General features: G+C 35.4%; 2 protein-coding genes across 3 annotated transcripts; one reads left to right on the forward strand and one right to left on the reverse strand.

Annotated features, from left to right (window-relative positions):
* Nucleotides 1-36: 36 nt before the first annotated feature.
* Nucleotides 37-6,507, forward strand: LOC123006133 (protein MON2 homolog). Of its 2 annotated transcripts, none has more exons than XM_044400349.1 (14): nt 37-409; nt 461-592; nt 648-830; nt 877-1,248; nt 1,300-1,497; nt 1,548-1,794; nt 1,841-1,985; nt 2,034-2,455; nt 2,504-2,614; nt 2,666-3,425; nt 3,967-4,129; nt 4,181-5,973; nt 6,029-6,108; nt 6,156-6,507. In XM_044400349.1, exons 1-14 carry the CDS (start codon nt 290-292, stop codon nt 6,320-6,322), a joined length of 4,893 nt encoding a protein of 1,630 aa, XP_044256284.1. In that variant the 5' UTR covers nt 37-289; the 3' UTR covers nt 6,323-6,507. The 2 variants fall into 2 exon arrangements, with proteins under 2 accessions (XP_044256284.1, XP_044256285.1); XM_044400350.1 differs by having other exon boundaries at nt 6,159-6,507.
* Nucleotides 6,506-16,146, reverse strand: LOC123006134. The gene is made up of 4 exons (XM_044400351.1): nt 15,856-16,146; nt 11,852-12,619; nt 7,322-7,407; nt 6,506-7,276 (listed from the first exon to the last, which is right to left on the reverse strand). The coding sequence occupies exons 2-4, from the start codon at nt 12,472-12,474 to the stop codon at nt 6,807-6,809; spliced, it is 1,179 nt and encodes a 392-aa protein (XP_044256286.1). The 5' UTR covers nt 12,475-12,619; nt 15,856-16,146; the 3' UTR covers nt 6,506-6,806.
* Nucleotides 16,147-16,200: the final 54 nt, after the last annotated feature.

Raw genomic sequence — 16,200 nt, forward strand, 5'->3', positions numbered from 1 at the left:
GTTCATTTGCACAAGCGATCGAAAGAAGTTTCATCCCCATAACAACTGTCAGTTGATCGGTGCTGCGGGTTAAATGTTTTGTAATTAGTCAAATAATTATAAATAATATTGCAATGGCAATAAGTAGAGTCGTAAAATAAAAGTAAAGTGTTTTACTAGTGAAAAATATGTGGTAAAATTCCAAATCGTCGAATAAACAATTGAAAAGTTGACAGTGACAAATGACAAGTGCCAGCTCAGCTTAATGTTTTCAAAGAATTTTCAGCTTTTTGAGTAATTTTCGAAAATTATGGCGTATGAGAATGGTGTGCATAGTGTGGAAGTATCAGCGGCATTTATTGAATCGTTACAAACCGATTTCAAGAATCTGGCATTAGAATCTAAGAAGAAGTATCCGGTTATAAAAGAGGTGACATGATTCATAATTATTAATTTGTTTATTACTTTCAATTAATTACAGTCATGTGAGGAAGCTATAGTTAAACTAAAAGCAGCTTTATCAACTCCTCAAACTTCTATTTACTACGTTATCAACCAAATTATTTACCCTTTGTCACAGGGTTGTGAAACTAAAGATGTCAAATTAATTAAAGTAGGTTTTGAGAGGGAAAAATTGGCACCCGTTTATAAAAACATTTATATTTTAGGGTTGCTTACAAATTATACAAAAATTAATAACACATCAACTAATAGATCAAAAAGGTGCGCTTTATATCACTGATACGTTATGGACTTTGATGGAATCTGGGATAGAAGAAGTAAAAATACTTCAGTCAGTCACTTTGTTACTGACAACAAATACAGTAGTGCATGGAGACACCCTAGCAAGGGTAATGATTGTTTTTTTGAATATCAGTTAAAAATGACAATTTTTAGACCTTGGTTTTGTGTTTTCGTTTGCATTTTGCTAAAAATTCGACTACAATTAATACTGCTGGGGCCACAGTCAGGCAATTAGTGTCTCTCGTATTTGAACGTGTGGTTGCAGAGGACGAAATTTTATCAAAAAACGAAAATACTCCGGTCCAGAAACAAATCAACATGGAAGATTTTAAAGTACCAAGTGGGACTCCACCAAAAGGGTTGCCACCATGCGCCGCCGATGCGTATTTGTTATTTCAAGACTTAGTTCAATTAGTTAACGCTGATCAACCCTACTGGTTGATTGGAATGACTGAAATGACGCGTACTTTTGGTTTAGAGTTGCTTGAGTCGGTTTTGACACAATTTTCAGTTGTTTTCTACAAGGTTAAAAAGCTCTTTCTTCTTTATTAAAATTATAATTAATCGCTATTTTAGAACGCTGAGTTTAGTTTTCTATTGAAGGAGCGGGTTTGTGCTCTTGTTATAAAATTATTTTCGCCCAATATTAAATACAGGAGCACTATGTCATCAAATGTACAGCAAGCGACCCCTTTTGAAAAACCTTATTTTCCGATAAGTATGAGACTGTTGCGGGTTGTGTCTATTTTAATTCAGAAGTATCACAGTCTTCTGGTAGGGCTACTCAAAGTAGGGCTATGAAAAATACATCGTTTGCTTTTCAGGTGACTGAATGTGAAATATTTTTATCTCTAATTGTGAAATTTTTGGACCCTGATAAGCCCACTTGGCAACGATCACTTGCCTTGGAAGTCCTGCATAAAATGACAATTCAACCCGAACTTTTGAATTCATTTTGTAAATGTTATGATCTCAACAAACATACCACTAGTATTTTTGAGGATATCGTCAATTCCTTGGGGGCTTACGTCCAGTCACTTTTTGTAAATGCACAATTACAAATGACGACAAGTATGACATGACTCGTGTGCGAACTTTTTCGAAAATTTGCTTTCAGTGACTATAACTCAAGGCCAGCCTCCGGTATTTTTGGGGGGTTTGCCGGCCGGTCCCGGTGTTTCCCCTCAACCTGGGTTTTTGATGCGTGGTGTTTGGTTGCCAATTGTGACGACTTTTCCGACAGGACAAACAAAATCGATTTAGTAAGTAGTAAAATTTGGTTTTTGATTTTTTGTTAAAATTGTTGACAGTTTGGAAATGTTGGATAAAATTGAGCCGCCCACAATTCCTGACGGTTATGGCATTTCTATTGCTTATGCCAGTCTTTTGGAAATAATTCGGTCTTTGCAAATCACAATCGGGCCTCAGCAACAAGGCGAAAGCCAATCGCCGCCACCTGAATCCACAGAAGAGGACCGAAAACTCCACACCCAGTTGATAATATCAAGTTGGTGTGGCTTACTCGCAGCGTTGACTCCACTTATTGACGCAAGTACCGACGAATCGGTTACTGAAAATATCCTAAAAGCGTTACAAACCTATGCATCGCTTAGTGGGGAACTGGGTCTAGACACTCCAAGAGATGCGTTTATTACAGCTATCTGTAAATCGTCACTTCCGCCACATTACGCCCTAACTGTCTTAAACACAGTATCGAGTGGGATTCGAACAGGTTTATTGACAGGTTTGTCAATTGTCCCCAAATAAATTTTTATTTTAGGACATCGAGATGGCCAGGAATTGCATGCGATGGCGAATTATGGCGAAGCCGACTATAGACAACAAGTCGTAGCTGTGGGAACGCCACTCCCAACGTCTTCGGTGCCGGCAGGTAAGCCACATTGGGTAGACATATACTAAAAATAATTTTTAACAATTTAAGGAACACAACAAGGCCCTGTTATGCTCACTTCTAAAAATTTACAAGCGATGCGAGCTTTGCTTAGCTTGGCCCATTGTCACGGAAGTATCCTTGGAACATCCTGGCATTTAGTTTTGACAACTCTACAACATTTAGTTTGGATTTTGGGTTTGAAGCCCTCAACTGGTGGCAGTTTAAAAGCCGGTCGCTTCACAACCGATTCGAACGCGGTTATAACCACATCAGTAATGGCTGATTTGCCCGTTTTGTCCCAAATGTTGAGCCGGTTATTTGAAACGAGCCAATATCTTGACGATGTGGCCTTACATCACCTTATCAATGCTCTCTGTAAATTGTCACAGGAAGCCATGGAACTAGCCTACTCGAATCGCGAACCGTCACTATTTGCCGTTGCTAAGTTACTAGAAACCGGTTTGGTTAACATGCCAAGAATTGAGGTTTTATGGCGGCCTTTAACCAATCATTTGTTGGAAGTTTGTCGACACCCTCATATTAGGATGAGAGAATGGGGGGTTGAGGCTATAACGTATTTGGTCAAGTCAGCGTTGCATTATAAACACACTGTACCATTGAGAGATAACCAAAAATTGCAAACTTTACTTCTGGGACCGCTCTTTGAACTGTCTTCAGTACCACATGGGGATGTAAGACAGAGGCAGCTCGAGTGCGTCCTTGAGATTTTACATGGGGCGGGGGAAACGCTCTCACATGGCTGGCCCCTTGTTTTGGGCATTATTGGCGCCGTCAGCGACCAACACGGGTATGCAATTAAATTAATAAAATTGTTTAAATAACACTCATCGTCAAAAGATCTTGTAAGTTTAAATTTTATCAAATTTATTGTATTAAATTCAAGATTTTGTTAAAAAAATTGAGAATAACAGTGATTTAATAATGAATTTATTATTTTTTCAAAATGTTGCATTTTTTGACGGAGAGTGTATGTACAGGTTCTGTTGATTGTCGCAAATAAATAATTAATAAATAAATAAATGTAAAACCTGATGTTTTTCATAAAAAAAACACACTGCGTCATTCAAGTTTTATCATTACCTACAAAATAGGTCTTAATTAAATAAAAATTGTGGACAGATTGAAATTTTGAGGAACTTATGAATTTCAGAACACAACATTGAAGTTTTTTTTTACATTCAGATTTTTACACATTAATTTCGTACGCATTAAAAATAAAATTGGTAATGAACTTTTTATTTTTTAGTTTTACAGCATTATAGCACTATCAAATTTCTGATAAAGTTCAATATTAGTTTGGTAACAGAAAGTTAATGATTATGTTTCAGTGAAAATTTGATACGGATCGCGTTTCAATGCCTCCAGTTGGTCATAACCGATTTCCTCCCGGTGATGCCGTGGCGCTGTTTGCCTCTATGCGTGGACACTGTTGCCAAATTCGGGTCCCAGACGCAAGAATTGAACATTTCTCTAACCGCAGTCGGGCTTATGGTAATTCAAAATAAATGGGTGGTTCATTAATGATGATTTTTCGAATTTCAGTGGAACATTTCCGATTATTTCCACCAGAATCAGGGTAAATTGAGCCAGACTTTAACCGAGGACACTACAGTCCTCCCTGATTTTCCTGGGACTTTAAATATGCCCAGTTTTGATAAACTTTGGATGTGTTTGTATGCACGTCTCGGCGAACTCTGTGTCGACTCGCGCCCGGCTGTGCGAAAATCGGCCGGTCAGACTTTGTTTTCCACGATATCAGCCCATGGTGGGCTTTTGAAACAATCAACATGGCAGGCGATTCTGTGGCAGGTGTTGTTCCCTCTCCTCGATAAGGTCCGAAATTTATCGAATTCGGCCAGCAGTGAGAAAGTCGACGCTGGGGGCAACATCCTAATACACCACACGAGAAACACAGCACAAAAACAGTGGGCCGAGACACAAGTTTTGACATTATCGGGAGTTGCGAGAGTTTTTAATACTAAAAGACAACTGTTGCAAGCTCTGGGAGATTTTCCACGAGCCTGGTCTATACTTTTGGAATTTATCGAAAATGCGGCGTTGAGTAAAAATAACGAGGTTTCAATAGCTGCACTAAAGTCATTCCAAGAGATACTCTTCTTGAGTAAAACTCAACCAACTGACAATAAAGCTGTGATTGAGGATAGAGAAATTTGGGCGATTGCGTGGAAAGTTTGGGTGAAAATTGGGACTGAAATAACAATCCCGGCTCTAGAGAGTGAACAAAGTGACGATTTCTATTTCCCGAGTCAGACATTTTTGACGGCTTTGGTCCAAATATTCCCCAGTGTTTTTCAGCATATTAAAAGTAACTTCAACTTGGATGATTTAAAACAGTTAGGGACTGTTTTAACAAATGCTGTTAGTGTCCCAGTATATGGCGAATCTACCCCTTATATGATCTCAACTTCGTCAGATGTGAGTCTAACCCCGTTGCATGATGGTGTCTTACACACCATGGAATTGTTGCAAAAGGAAGCTCTCGCTAGGAATAACAGTAAAATGATTCCGGAGTTATTTAAAAGGTTGCTCATTTTTGCAAGATTCACTTGTACTCCCCCAAACTCCGGCAGATTGGACAACAGACATACCAAAGTCTCGGATTGGATCACTATGAACTATATCCCTTTCGGGGAAAAAGCAATGACAATGACTGTCAAACTTTACGAAAAAACAGCCGAAAATCCCGAAGTCATCGGCGGGAATATTCTACACGGAATAATCGCAGCCCTTCATAAACCTCTAGCTTTAAAATACAATTGTTTCTCTAACAGTATTTGGAAACTGGCGGCTAATAGCCTAATCAGTGTATTAAAAACCGGCCTTAAGGTCGCCCGAGCTAACGGGAATCAATTTGCCTCGATGTGGCCTGAATTAGCCACAACTTTAAACGATTTCTTATTCCCGAGTATGTCTGCACCTGCTGATAAAGGCTTAGACGAAATGGTGTCTGATGAAGCGACTGATTGCCAACTCATTGAGTTACTGAGGACTGAAATTTTGCCCTATTCCAGTCAAATACCAAAAGATTTTATCATGCAAGTTGTCGTGTTACTAAACAAAGGGTCGATTCATTCCGCTACAAATGTCAAAACTGACAGTGATTCGGAATTGACACTTCGGGAAGAGTTCGCAAAGACGTGTTTCGAGACTTTGTTGCAGTTTTCCTTAATTGACGGTGATAATAGAGCGTTGGTTGTCAATGGTGATGATTTGGCCGGACAGCTTGCGGTCACCTCTCTTTTGCAGAGATTTCAGGAGGTATTGGAGAAATATATCGAGGACGAGAAGCTGAGCGGCAAGTGCCCCTTGCCGAGGTAAAATTTCACACATTTGAGTGCCCAAACGGCCACTAAAGCACTCATTTTGCAGGTACCGTCTTTCCGAAATTTCGTTTGTTCTTAAAGCTGTGACCACTCTAATCATATCAATGAAAAAGGCCCATGTTAAAGGTACAGCGTCGATAAAAAAGATCACTGTGTGACCAAGTTTGTTTCAGAAGATAGTACAGGCTGGGAACATTTGATAAAATTGTACCCATTTTTAGTCGAATGTACAACAACGACATCTACGCAAGTTTCGAGGCCGTTGAGGGAAGCTCTTCTACAGTTCTGTGATTTATTGCAACCACCTGTGACTAAGAAAACAAACGGTGAAAAATTCTGAATTCGAGTGTTTGTACCTGCCCTGATATCAATCGCATTCTGATTGATTTAAAATTCTGTTTTGTTCAATACACGTTTGTAATTTGAACCACTTCCAGCGTTTTGCCATGTTTTAGTTTTGATTACATGTTATAGTTTATATAAATTTGTAAAGTTTTAGCGTTTCAAAATAAAATATTAAAAATTGCTGGATTGTCATTTGGTGCGTAGTGGGTTTTTTGAAACGTTTATTCATATAAAGGCAATTTGTTAGATATAAAATCAGTATAAAATATATTAATCTAGATTCCAGTAACAGACGGCAATAATATCAAACCTGAAATAGGCAGTGAGACTGTTTTGTACTAAAAAACTCTTTGAAATTTCACAAATGTACACAAAAACCGTTGTGAAACAAAGCGGTATATACAATCTTTAAATACCCTCTAGCCCTCTATATACAATAATAAAAACTTCTGATAAATAATAGTAACAATGACTGGTTTTCAAACTAGAGTTGACAACTCGTGTGGCGAGTTTGTGGTGGCAACACTGCTCAGTTCCAAGGTCGCTGTGGGCATCCCCGGACTGACACTCCCACTCGCCTCCCTCGGATGCGACAACTTCGTCAAGTTTAGATTTTCGGCCGTGGGTGGCGTCGTGGTCGCAGGTCTGACAACATACGGACTCGTATGGGTGGCTGGGGCCACAGGGTGGCCAAAACTGTGGTTCACGTGACTGATATGGGAGTGATTCAGTTGCGTGGTTGGAGCGACGCTATGGAAGGAGTTATGGCTCTGGGATTGCTCGTGTTGGGCTAAAGCCAGTTCTTTGACAGCGTTGGTTTTCTCTCGTTGCCAGATAAACACATTGTGGACCATCGCACAACCGCAGAAAATTATCCCCAAGCCGATGAACACACTCGTAACGATCGCAGGAGTCGAGTGGAATTGGATGAAAGTGTACAGGATAATCCCTGGAAATTTATTACTGATTTGGGATTAAGATTTGGAAAACTCACCGGTTAGAAAAACTGGGATTGAGATGAAAAATCCCCCAACTGCGCATACGCGACTCACGGACGACTTTTGCAGATATTTGTTAGTCCTGGAACACAAAATCGATTCAAAAGTGAGACACACGAAGCCTTTAATTAAGTTATTGAATCCCTATGAAACTCGATATGCTTAAGTGTATTTCCCTGACACTGCAGGCCTTGTGATTAACATTTTGAGGTAAACCACAGATATTTCTTACACAGGTATCAGTGCAGAAATAGTTTCTTAAGGGAATAAATAAATACATTAAATTACAAAATATGTGTAAAAAGTGAGATTTCTTGGGTATTTTTAAATTAGACTCAATTTTCGTTTTAAAATATCCTAAAAACACCCCTTAAAGAATTAAAAAATATAACAATTTGGAACAACCGTTAAATTTTGTTGCAGATCAAAATCAAAACTGCAGTTATAGCGGTTACAATTTTCGTAAAAAAAAATAATTTTGGAACTTTTAGAGATTGCAGAAAATATTGAGTGTTTTCTCACCGTTTATTAATATTGGGTCTCTGATACTTTTGAAACCTTAAAATTAAATTACATAATTAATTAATTAAATTAGTAGAACTTTAATCATTTACTATAAAAAGTCGACTTGTGAACAAAACTGATCTAATTAGGTGGAAAAACAATAAAAAACTACAAAAAAAATATCGAGACCTTATGGCGACGCTACGCCACTGCGTTTATGACTTTCTTAAAATAACACTTGTGAGAAAACAAGTCAAATACCCCATTTTTTATTTTGAAAGAATGCCAATTTTTTTCTACGGCTCTAGTAAATGAGTCTTTTTAGCCTAAAGTGGCTTGATTTTACTTTTTTCTTCCAAAATACAGCAAGGTTGAGATCTGGAAATAACATTACTAGTTGAAAAAACTGAAATCTTTTGTTTGTTGGGTGCGATTTGCTCAGCATCTGGTTTTAGTCAATGTTTAACATGTCATTGGCGAATATTTCAGATGAATCACGTTATAAATTAAACATATTTTGTCCAGATGTTGCAATACATTTAATAGAAAATAGTCTTCGCAAGAAAATTCGTGTTTCACACGAGTAGTCGATTCCCAAACGCGATATGTAAATAAAATTACAGTAATTTCGGTTCCACTTGGCGGAAGCAATTGTTTCAGCTCCTGTGCTCCTGATTTTCTATTTATGAAATAAGCTAGTTCTCAATGGTCAGATGCAACTTCCATAAATAAAATCGCTTTGTTCGGTTATAAACAGTGAAATGCAACTGGGACTTATCATTACTTATCACTTTTTATTTGTGTGTGAAAGTTTTTTATTATCTAAACAGTGAGTGAAAATACCTATAATAAAATAAACAAACAGTCATTCGTTGTTTGTTTAACACATACTTTCGACACCCAGTGACAAAATATATTAAATTACGGTACCAGTTTTTGTTACATTTCGAAAAATGAAACGAGTTCCACTCGCCAATTTACCGTTTTGTGAAAAATAACTGGAATGCAGGAAGGCCATCAGTAACATTCACTCGAACTAAAACTGCACAAGGGCGGAAAGCGGATGATTTCACTCCAGTTTCATTGATGCTCATTCCTAGCCTACGCTTCCTCACACAAAAATCTAACCGGTTTTAAGTCCCGTCATTAATTGGTACACATTAGAGACATCCGAAATGAAAAATTAGTCAAGAACCCACAACAAGGAAGACTTTTCTGGTTTCTCTCCATATATTATGGAGATTTTTGCGGAAAACATAACTGTTCTGTTTTAAATTGTTGATTCATAAGTAAAAATGTATATTAGTCATTTACATCAGCGCTAAATGGCAATAGGAATCTATTAACTCTGACTAGTTTTACTAATCTGTTTTTACAATGAGTCCAGTTTGATTTCCTTTAGTTTCACTTCAAATGTATACTTTACGCAAGGAAATTACGTTTTTTCACTTTTCGACAATGTTGGGCGATTGAAAAGCGAATGAATAATTTTCTGCATGCACAAATAACGTAATTTAGAGAGTAAGAGATAATTCTATTCTATTGTTACTTTAAATGCCATAATTATTTCTTCATAAAACTCTCAATCCTTTTCAATAAAAGTGATTTATTGGAATTTGTGATTCAGTGATTTAAATACGGAAATGTGTGCCATGTATCAGGCGGTTCAAGGCCCATCTTCCTGTTTTTTTGACATTTCGTAGCGGAGTAAAATGTGTCAAAGTGAATTTAATAACTCACAAATCGCGTAATTATCGCAGCGATTTTCATAATAATAATAGTAATAGCTGCAATAATGTAACAATAAACTTAACAAATGCGACATGCATGTATTAAATAATATCTCGTCGTGTAGTGCGTAACAAGTTGAGTAACTTGGAAATATCTGCATATAAATGTGCTTTAAAGGTGTTTGTTTTTTCTTCGATTGTTTACAGTTATTATCTCAGTAGCAGGTGAAAAAATCAGTCATTACTCTGACTTCCTGTTCTATAATTGACTTAGGTTGGTATACCTACTTGAACGGAAATTGTGTGTGAGAATTTTTGATGACCGGATTTAGAACTCGTCTGAAATCACCTTCGATTTTTTCATGCGAATTTAAAGGTCAACTCACACTCGCCGAAACTAGTCGTAACATTGAAGAATTTTCCGAAAATTGCAAGATTCAATTAATTATTTATTGAAGTTGTAACAAGTTGTAAACACACTCAAGTACTATAACTTTGCGCAATTTGCATTAATTACAATATGCAGGAAGTTAAAGCACCTGCTTTTCAAAATTTTATACTTTACACGTTTCTGTTTTTATCTCAGAGAGAACAAATTGGTCTTTTAATTAACGGACACTGTCGATCACTCAAGGAACTTTCATTTATTAAAAGGCCATTTTGAAGAGTTTAAGAATAAATATAATATATCTCCAAAATAAATATTTGCCATGAAATGAAATCCTCTTATTATGAAAAGCATGTGTTTCCACATATACCAGGTGAACAGAAGAAAGTATGGAATCAAACCTTTTTTGCCTAAACTATTAATTAAAAAAAAAACTAAGGAATGAATGGATAAAATACTATAAAAATGTGACGTTTTTCAAGAATAAAGTTTTTCGAATTTTTTTGTTTTTGAGTTTTGCAAAATTTTTTATTTTTTAAAATGGCAACCCACTATAAACTTTTTTTTACAAACGCTACGATCTAAGGATTACAACTACATATCTCATTTTATTCAATATTATCGAAAAAAAATTTCATATAAGTTACCATTTTGGAAAAAAAGTAGCTTGGTTCCATATTTTTTGTTCACTCTGTATGTATCAAAATTTCTACAGTTTCAACTATGTTCTCAAAATAGTAGATTTGTCACCAAATAATGTGTGTATAAAGTATACACAACATTATGATGTACTGTTGTCACCAGCCTAAATTAATTTAATAACCTCCTTTTTTTAAATTAATGGGAAAGTGTACAGTAGTATTCAATTTTTCTTTTAATATTTAATTACAAGTGTATTTAAGAAAATAAGAGTGATCCACATAAATTTTCATTTTGAAAAACATACAGGGTGTTAAAAAAAGATTGTAAAATATTTAAGAGGGTAAATAGTATACACCAAAATAAACAAAAAAGTTTTAATAAACGTGGGTCCGCAAAGTAACGGTTTCGGAGATATCGCATGTGAAAATTATAAGAATTTTTACTAGTAGTTTATCTTTTTTGTTTGAACAGACTGCAAATAAATGTTTCAAAAACAAATCATTTTCGATATCTCCGAAACCGTTATTCTGGGGATCCATGTTTATTAAGACTTTTTTGTTTGCTTTGGTCTACAACTATTACCTCCTGAAATATATTACAATCTTTTTTTTAACACCCTGTATATTGGTTATAAAAATTTAAGAAATTTTCTAAACATATTTTTTTTAATTGACTACTGATTAAGTTTGTACAAAAATATACACATAAACCTTTTAAAATAATTTGGTAACTAAAAACGGAACAAACTGGTAGATGATAACAATTACACCCTTTTAAAAACAAAATCTGAAATATTTGAACAAAGACACGTTTATTTTGAATACTTATTAAGAGAAGATAATGAATTAATTTGTCAACAAGCATGTTAATTAATTATCGGAGTAGCCAGCCTTAGCGCATTTAATTCTCGATTGTCACTATAACCGTCGTAATCGCTTTATTTCCGCCTCCAATTGTTCGAGTCTTTTGTACGGCTTTAAACTAATAAATTATAAATAAAATTAACTAACTTTTACGGCTTGAGTGCTCTTTTATAATTAAAATACCTCGAAAGGTAAAAGAACTGAATTAAAAATGCATTTACCTAACAAAAAAACAATTTTTATTTATAAGATGGAATTTTTTTCAAATTTCCACATAGCAGACGCATGGTTGAGTGGTTTACCACATACCGCTACTTTTCATGCGTTCCAAGACAGGTAAATGTTAACCATCAATTGTCCTTGCAGTTTTGGAGACAAAAATAATGTTTGGTGACTTACCTATCGTTTCCGCCGTGTGGGCTTTTCACTAGTTTAACGGCAAATAAAAACTGGATGGCGCACACTAATAAACAACATAAATTAAGTGATAAAGTCAGTGCACATAAGGCTAACGTCACTTCATACACCACAACATACTCCTCGGCTGTGATCACCGTTAATTGTTCGGCTCTTAGCAATTCTCGGATATCGCTGGCGGTCACTGGTGATATTTTCAACAGAAAAATCAGTGACAACAACGCTAGTAGCAAACTCACTAGACACAAAAGGCCCAAACTGACGAGCATTTCCTTAACGCCGACTTGTTTAGACTTGGCCATAAACTTGTTAACGGTGCTTTGGTTTCGCACCCTGGAGATGTTAAGCCCGCCATTGAGCGTTTTGTTCTGGGGCAAGACAGTAGCATTGCTGTAAATGGAGTGCTTGGAGGCGTCCAGATTGTTCTGGGAGTGAAGCTGGGAGACGTTCAGGGGGTACTGCTGCGAGATGCGAGAGCTGTTGGCGTTCGGAGACCGGTATCTATATGCCCCCTGCTCGATCCGGGGCTCCATCACCATCGAGCTATCTGGACGGGAGACGCGGTTTGCGACACCCCCGTTCGTGGTCAACATGTGCTTCAACATTTCGATGTTGAACCATTGGGGGATTCACTGATTCATCTCGCGACTCCAAGCGAGGGTTGCCCTCACTTGTGAACATATTTCTTTCATTTTGTGCTACTTGATTTGGGAGTTTTTTATGTCCACTTGCGGTTTCATTATGTTCAAACTGAAACAAAACGAATTATCACTCGCTGCGGTTTCAGACCCCCATCAACCGACCTACCACAACACTCAACCAAAATGCTATAAAAGGAGTACAAGCAGTTATAGATTTTTACCACTTTTAACTCAAATAAAATTACTGAAAACAAAAAATGCGCACAAAATTTGTGATTAACACAATTGGAGTAGGCTGTGATTTTGGTTACGCAGTTGGTAACATTGAAAGAGAAATTAAATATTAAGTAGGTATGTACAGTCGCGGCCCTTGAAAACTAAGACATTCACTTTTGGTATACTATTTGCTATTTTAAAAATTTGTAAAGTGTAAATTAGGTTTTCATCTAGGATGACAATGTCAATTTCAATTTTTCGGATTCGGATGGTGCTGCAATAAAATATTAGTTATTTCTGTCTACAAACTTGAAGTTCATTGTTTTAAGTAAAGTTTTCTATTCTACGACACCGACTCGTAATTATTTGAATGACATTTTAGAATTTTCAGTTTCAGGCCATTTTACAATGCAAAATTTTGGATTTGTCAAATTGTCTTAGTTTTCAACGGCCGCGACTGTACAAAACTGTTACCAACAATGAAGTGGATATCGTAGCTTACTGCAAGTATAAATTTAGTTTTTAATGTCTGGAATTATCAATTGTAAAAAAATCTACTTTCACTGCTTTTTTTTCAGCTATTATTTTAATTAATGTAATTGTAATAAAAACTGTATTAGAAAAATGGTACCTAATATATTTCCTGTTAGAATAACGGGTGTCTTAAGTCATTGGGTCGTAAAACGATGCAACAAAAAATAGTTTGGTAATCTATGGTCCAAAAATAATAAAATTTCCTCCCAATTTCAAATTGTTTATTATCGGGTACCGGTTTCGACAAATTTGGCCTTCATCAGCCCTACGTCAAGAAAATTTCACATTAAAATACTTTAACATTACACATCAAATTACATATAAAATTAAAAACAATTAAAATTCCCATATTTGTTTATTCTTGCTGTCAAATTTCTGTATTTCCGGTACCCGATAGTAAACAATTTGAAATTGCGAGGAAATTTTATTTTTAAACCATAGATTACCTAATGAAATAACCCCAATTGGAGGTAACTACATAACCTAAGTAAAAAATAGTTTGTCTGGATTTCTTACCAAATTGTTAATTATTTTAATAATAATTTTTGGTTGCATTTAAACCATATTTAAAGTATTCACTGGAAGATTTCTTGTAAAATCCTTCATACAAAGTAATTCAGTAAAGATGACAAAACTAATTTAAATTTGCTATTTTTATTGAGTGATTTCGTTAAGATGATCCATCGAAATGTGCAAAATTCTTGAGTAATTCTCGTTTTTCTTTCAAATGTTCTGGTAATTATTTTATTAGTTTCGCTACAGTTCGCTGTAATTCATTGATTAAAATGCAATACAGAATAATTCAACAAAAAAAAGATAGTTTTCAAATATATGGTGGCTCTTTAGTGATAGCCTATATACAGGTGTCTGAAAAATATGTTTAAAGATTTTGTGGTTCTCTACGTCAAAATAGGAAAAAAGTTTCTATAAATCTATGTTCGGAAATGCTTTTCGGAATTTGGATTTTTCCTAAAAAAACGGTGCCTCGTACAAAAATAACACAAGAAACATTTTTTGAAGAACATTAGCAAATAAAAAAAATCAAAAAACTTCTTCCAAAGCAAGTAGATTGACTGCAGTGCCCTTCTAATTAAGGTACACAATTTTTGATACCACCAATAGATTCAGCGTCAAAAAAGCAGGCTTTTGTAAATTTATGTCCATCGGTTACTGAGATAATTGAAAAAAGGTCTTTTGCCCGCCATCCTTAGGGGGCTCTATCTCCCTCAGAAAGCATTTCCCGACATAGGTCCCCACAGGAACTTTTTTTATTTTGATCTAAACAACTACCCCCGAATTTTCAACGCTTTTTTCCCGACATCCACTATAATTTTTTTCATAATATTTTAAAACAGTTTTCCTAGTTTTTTGTTTATTATATTTTGCCCTCGACTTATAAAAAATAATTAAAATTAAGTACAACGGATTCAACAAAGATGACAAGGTCGTTTATTAAATAACTTTCGACTTTTCCAAAATTTCTGGCAGTTTGGTTTTTTAAGTAAAATCTAGGATGCTAGTCATCTACCTAATTCACACTGAGCATTCAACTAAAAAATTAATGTTGAAAAATATTAAAAAAAAAAAAAAATAGGAAACGTTTAACTATTTCAAAAATATTTTCAGCTTTTTATTTGATCTAAATCATCTTTCCTGAACAACTCTGAAAAACTGATGAATGAGTTCGACTTATCCTATAAATATCGTTCTATTTTCACATATTTCAATTGTCCACGCGTTTTATTTAAAAAAGTTAAGTCGATGATTCTCAAAACTCATTGCAATAAATAGTTCGGATTGTAGAGGTTCGACTGTACTATTACAAAAGTCAAGAAAGCTGCTAGAAAACTTTTAATTTTGTTATAAATAATAACAAATTCTTATCTAGAATTTGACCTTGATGTGCCAAAAGTAAATGGATTTTTAAGTAATTAACATAGCTAGAAGACAAAAAATATTCATTACGATTAGATAATAATAAATGAATGTCAGCTATGATTTACGCCCTAAAATTAAGTTGGTGTTTCATGGATTTAATGATTTTTTTATGGTAGAAATACAACACATTTAATTTCGAATATTTATTTATAGACTGAAATGTTAGGAATGAATGTAATTTAATTTTTCTCAGAGGGTCAATTAGTTTAATTAAAACATTTTGTGAGAAATGTAATCACACCTTACTACTCAAATATCAAAAGCTAATTAAATTGCAATAAAATGGTTGAAGAAAATCTTCTCTCAGCACAAGAAACGGTATCATTTTATTACAGGATAATCTCCGCAATAATTTAGATAAAGTAAATAATTAAAATTTCAAGGTGAGCTAACAGTTAAGTTCAATTTTTTCGAATTGTTTACACAAATAATTAAAATAGTTGGTGATTGTATTTTGTTGAAATTTTTGGTGTTTGTGTCCCAGTCGGGCAGTGAAATTACCGGCACCGATTAATTGCATCACTGATCATAACGGCTTTAACGAACTTTTCCCGTGAAAGCACCTGCTTCAGGTCCGACATGAAAAAAGCTCCGCAACGAAAATAAATTCCAAACAAATCTAAATACCACTTGTGAAAATCAGGTAAAAAATCTTACACTTCAGGTTTTAACAGGCACTGTGTAGCAGGTAGTAAGGTTAATACGTGGCCGTAAAGGCATTATTCGACCTGAAATCTCCTCACTACACCGACGAAACACAACACAATCATTTAAATTTGTCAACAATGCCACTCTCCTTCCACTCGAACACTTATTCGATTTTTTTACAGGTTCTGAGGAGAGTTTTAGGATAGGTGCGTACGCACGGCATTCGTAACCACTAAACCACTTCTCAACAGCAACGGTTTCAACTAACCGATCCTAGCGCGTCGAATGGTTAATTTCAGAACCATCCTGCAGTTCAAGAGGAGTGGTCAACCTTTGAGCCAACCAATCGACAAA

The sequence above is a fragment of the Tribolium madens genome, unplaced genomic scaffold (genome assembly GCF_015345945.1).
Source record: "Tribolium madens isolate multiple individuals breed KSU strain unplaced genomic scaffold, Tmad_KSU_1.1 Scaffold_2;HRSCAF=44;Tcas5.2_LGX, whole genome shotgun sequence".
In the NCBI taxonomy this organism is placed as follows: domain Eukaryota; kingdom Metazoa; phylum Arthropoda; class Insecta; order Coleoptera; family Tenebrionidae; genus Tribolium; species Tribolium madens.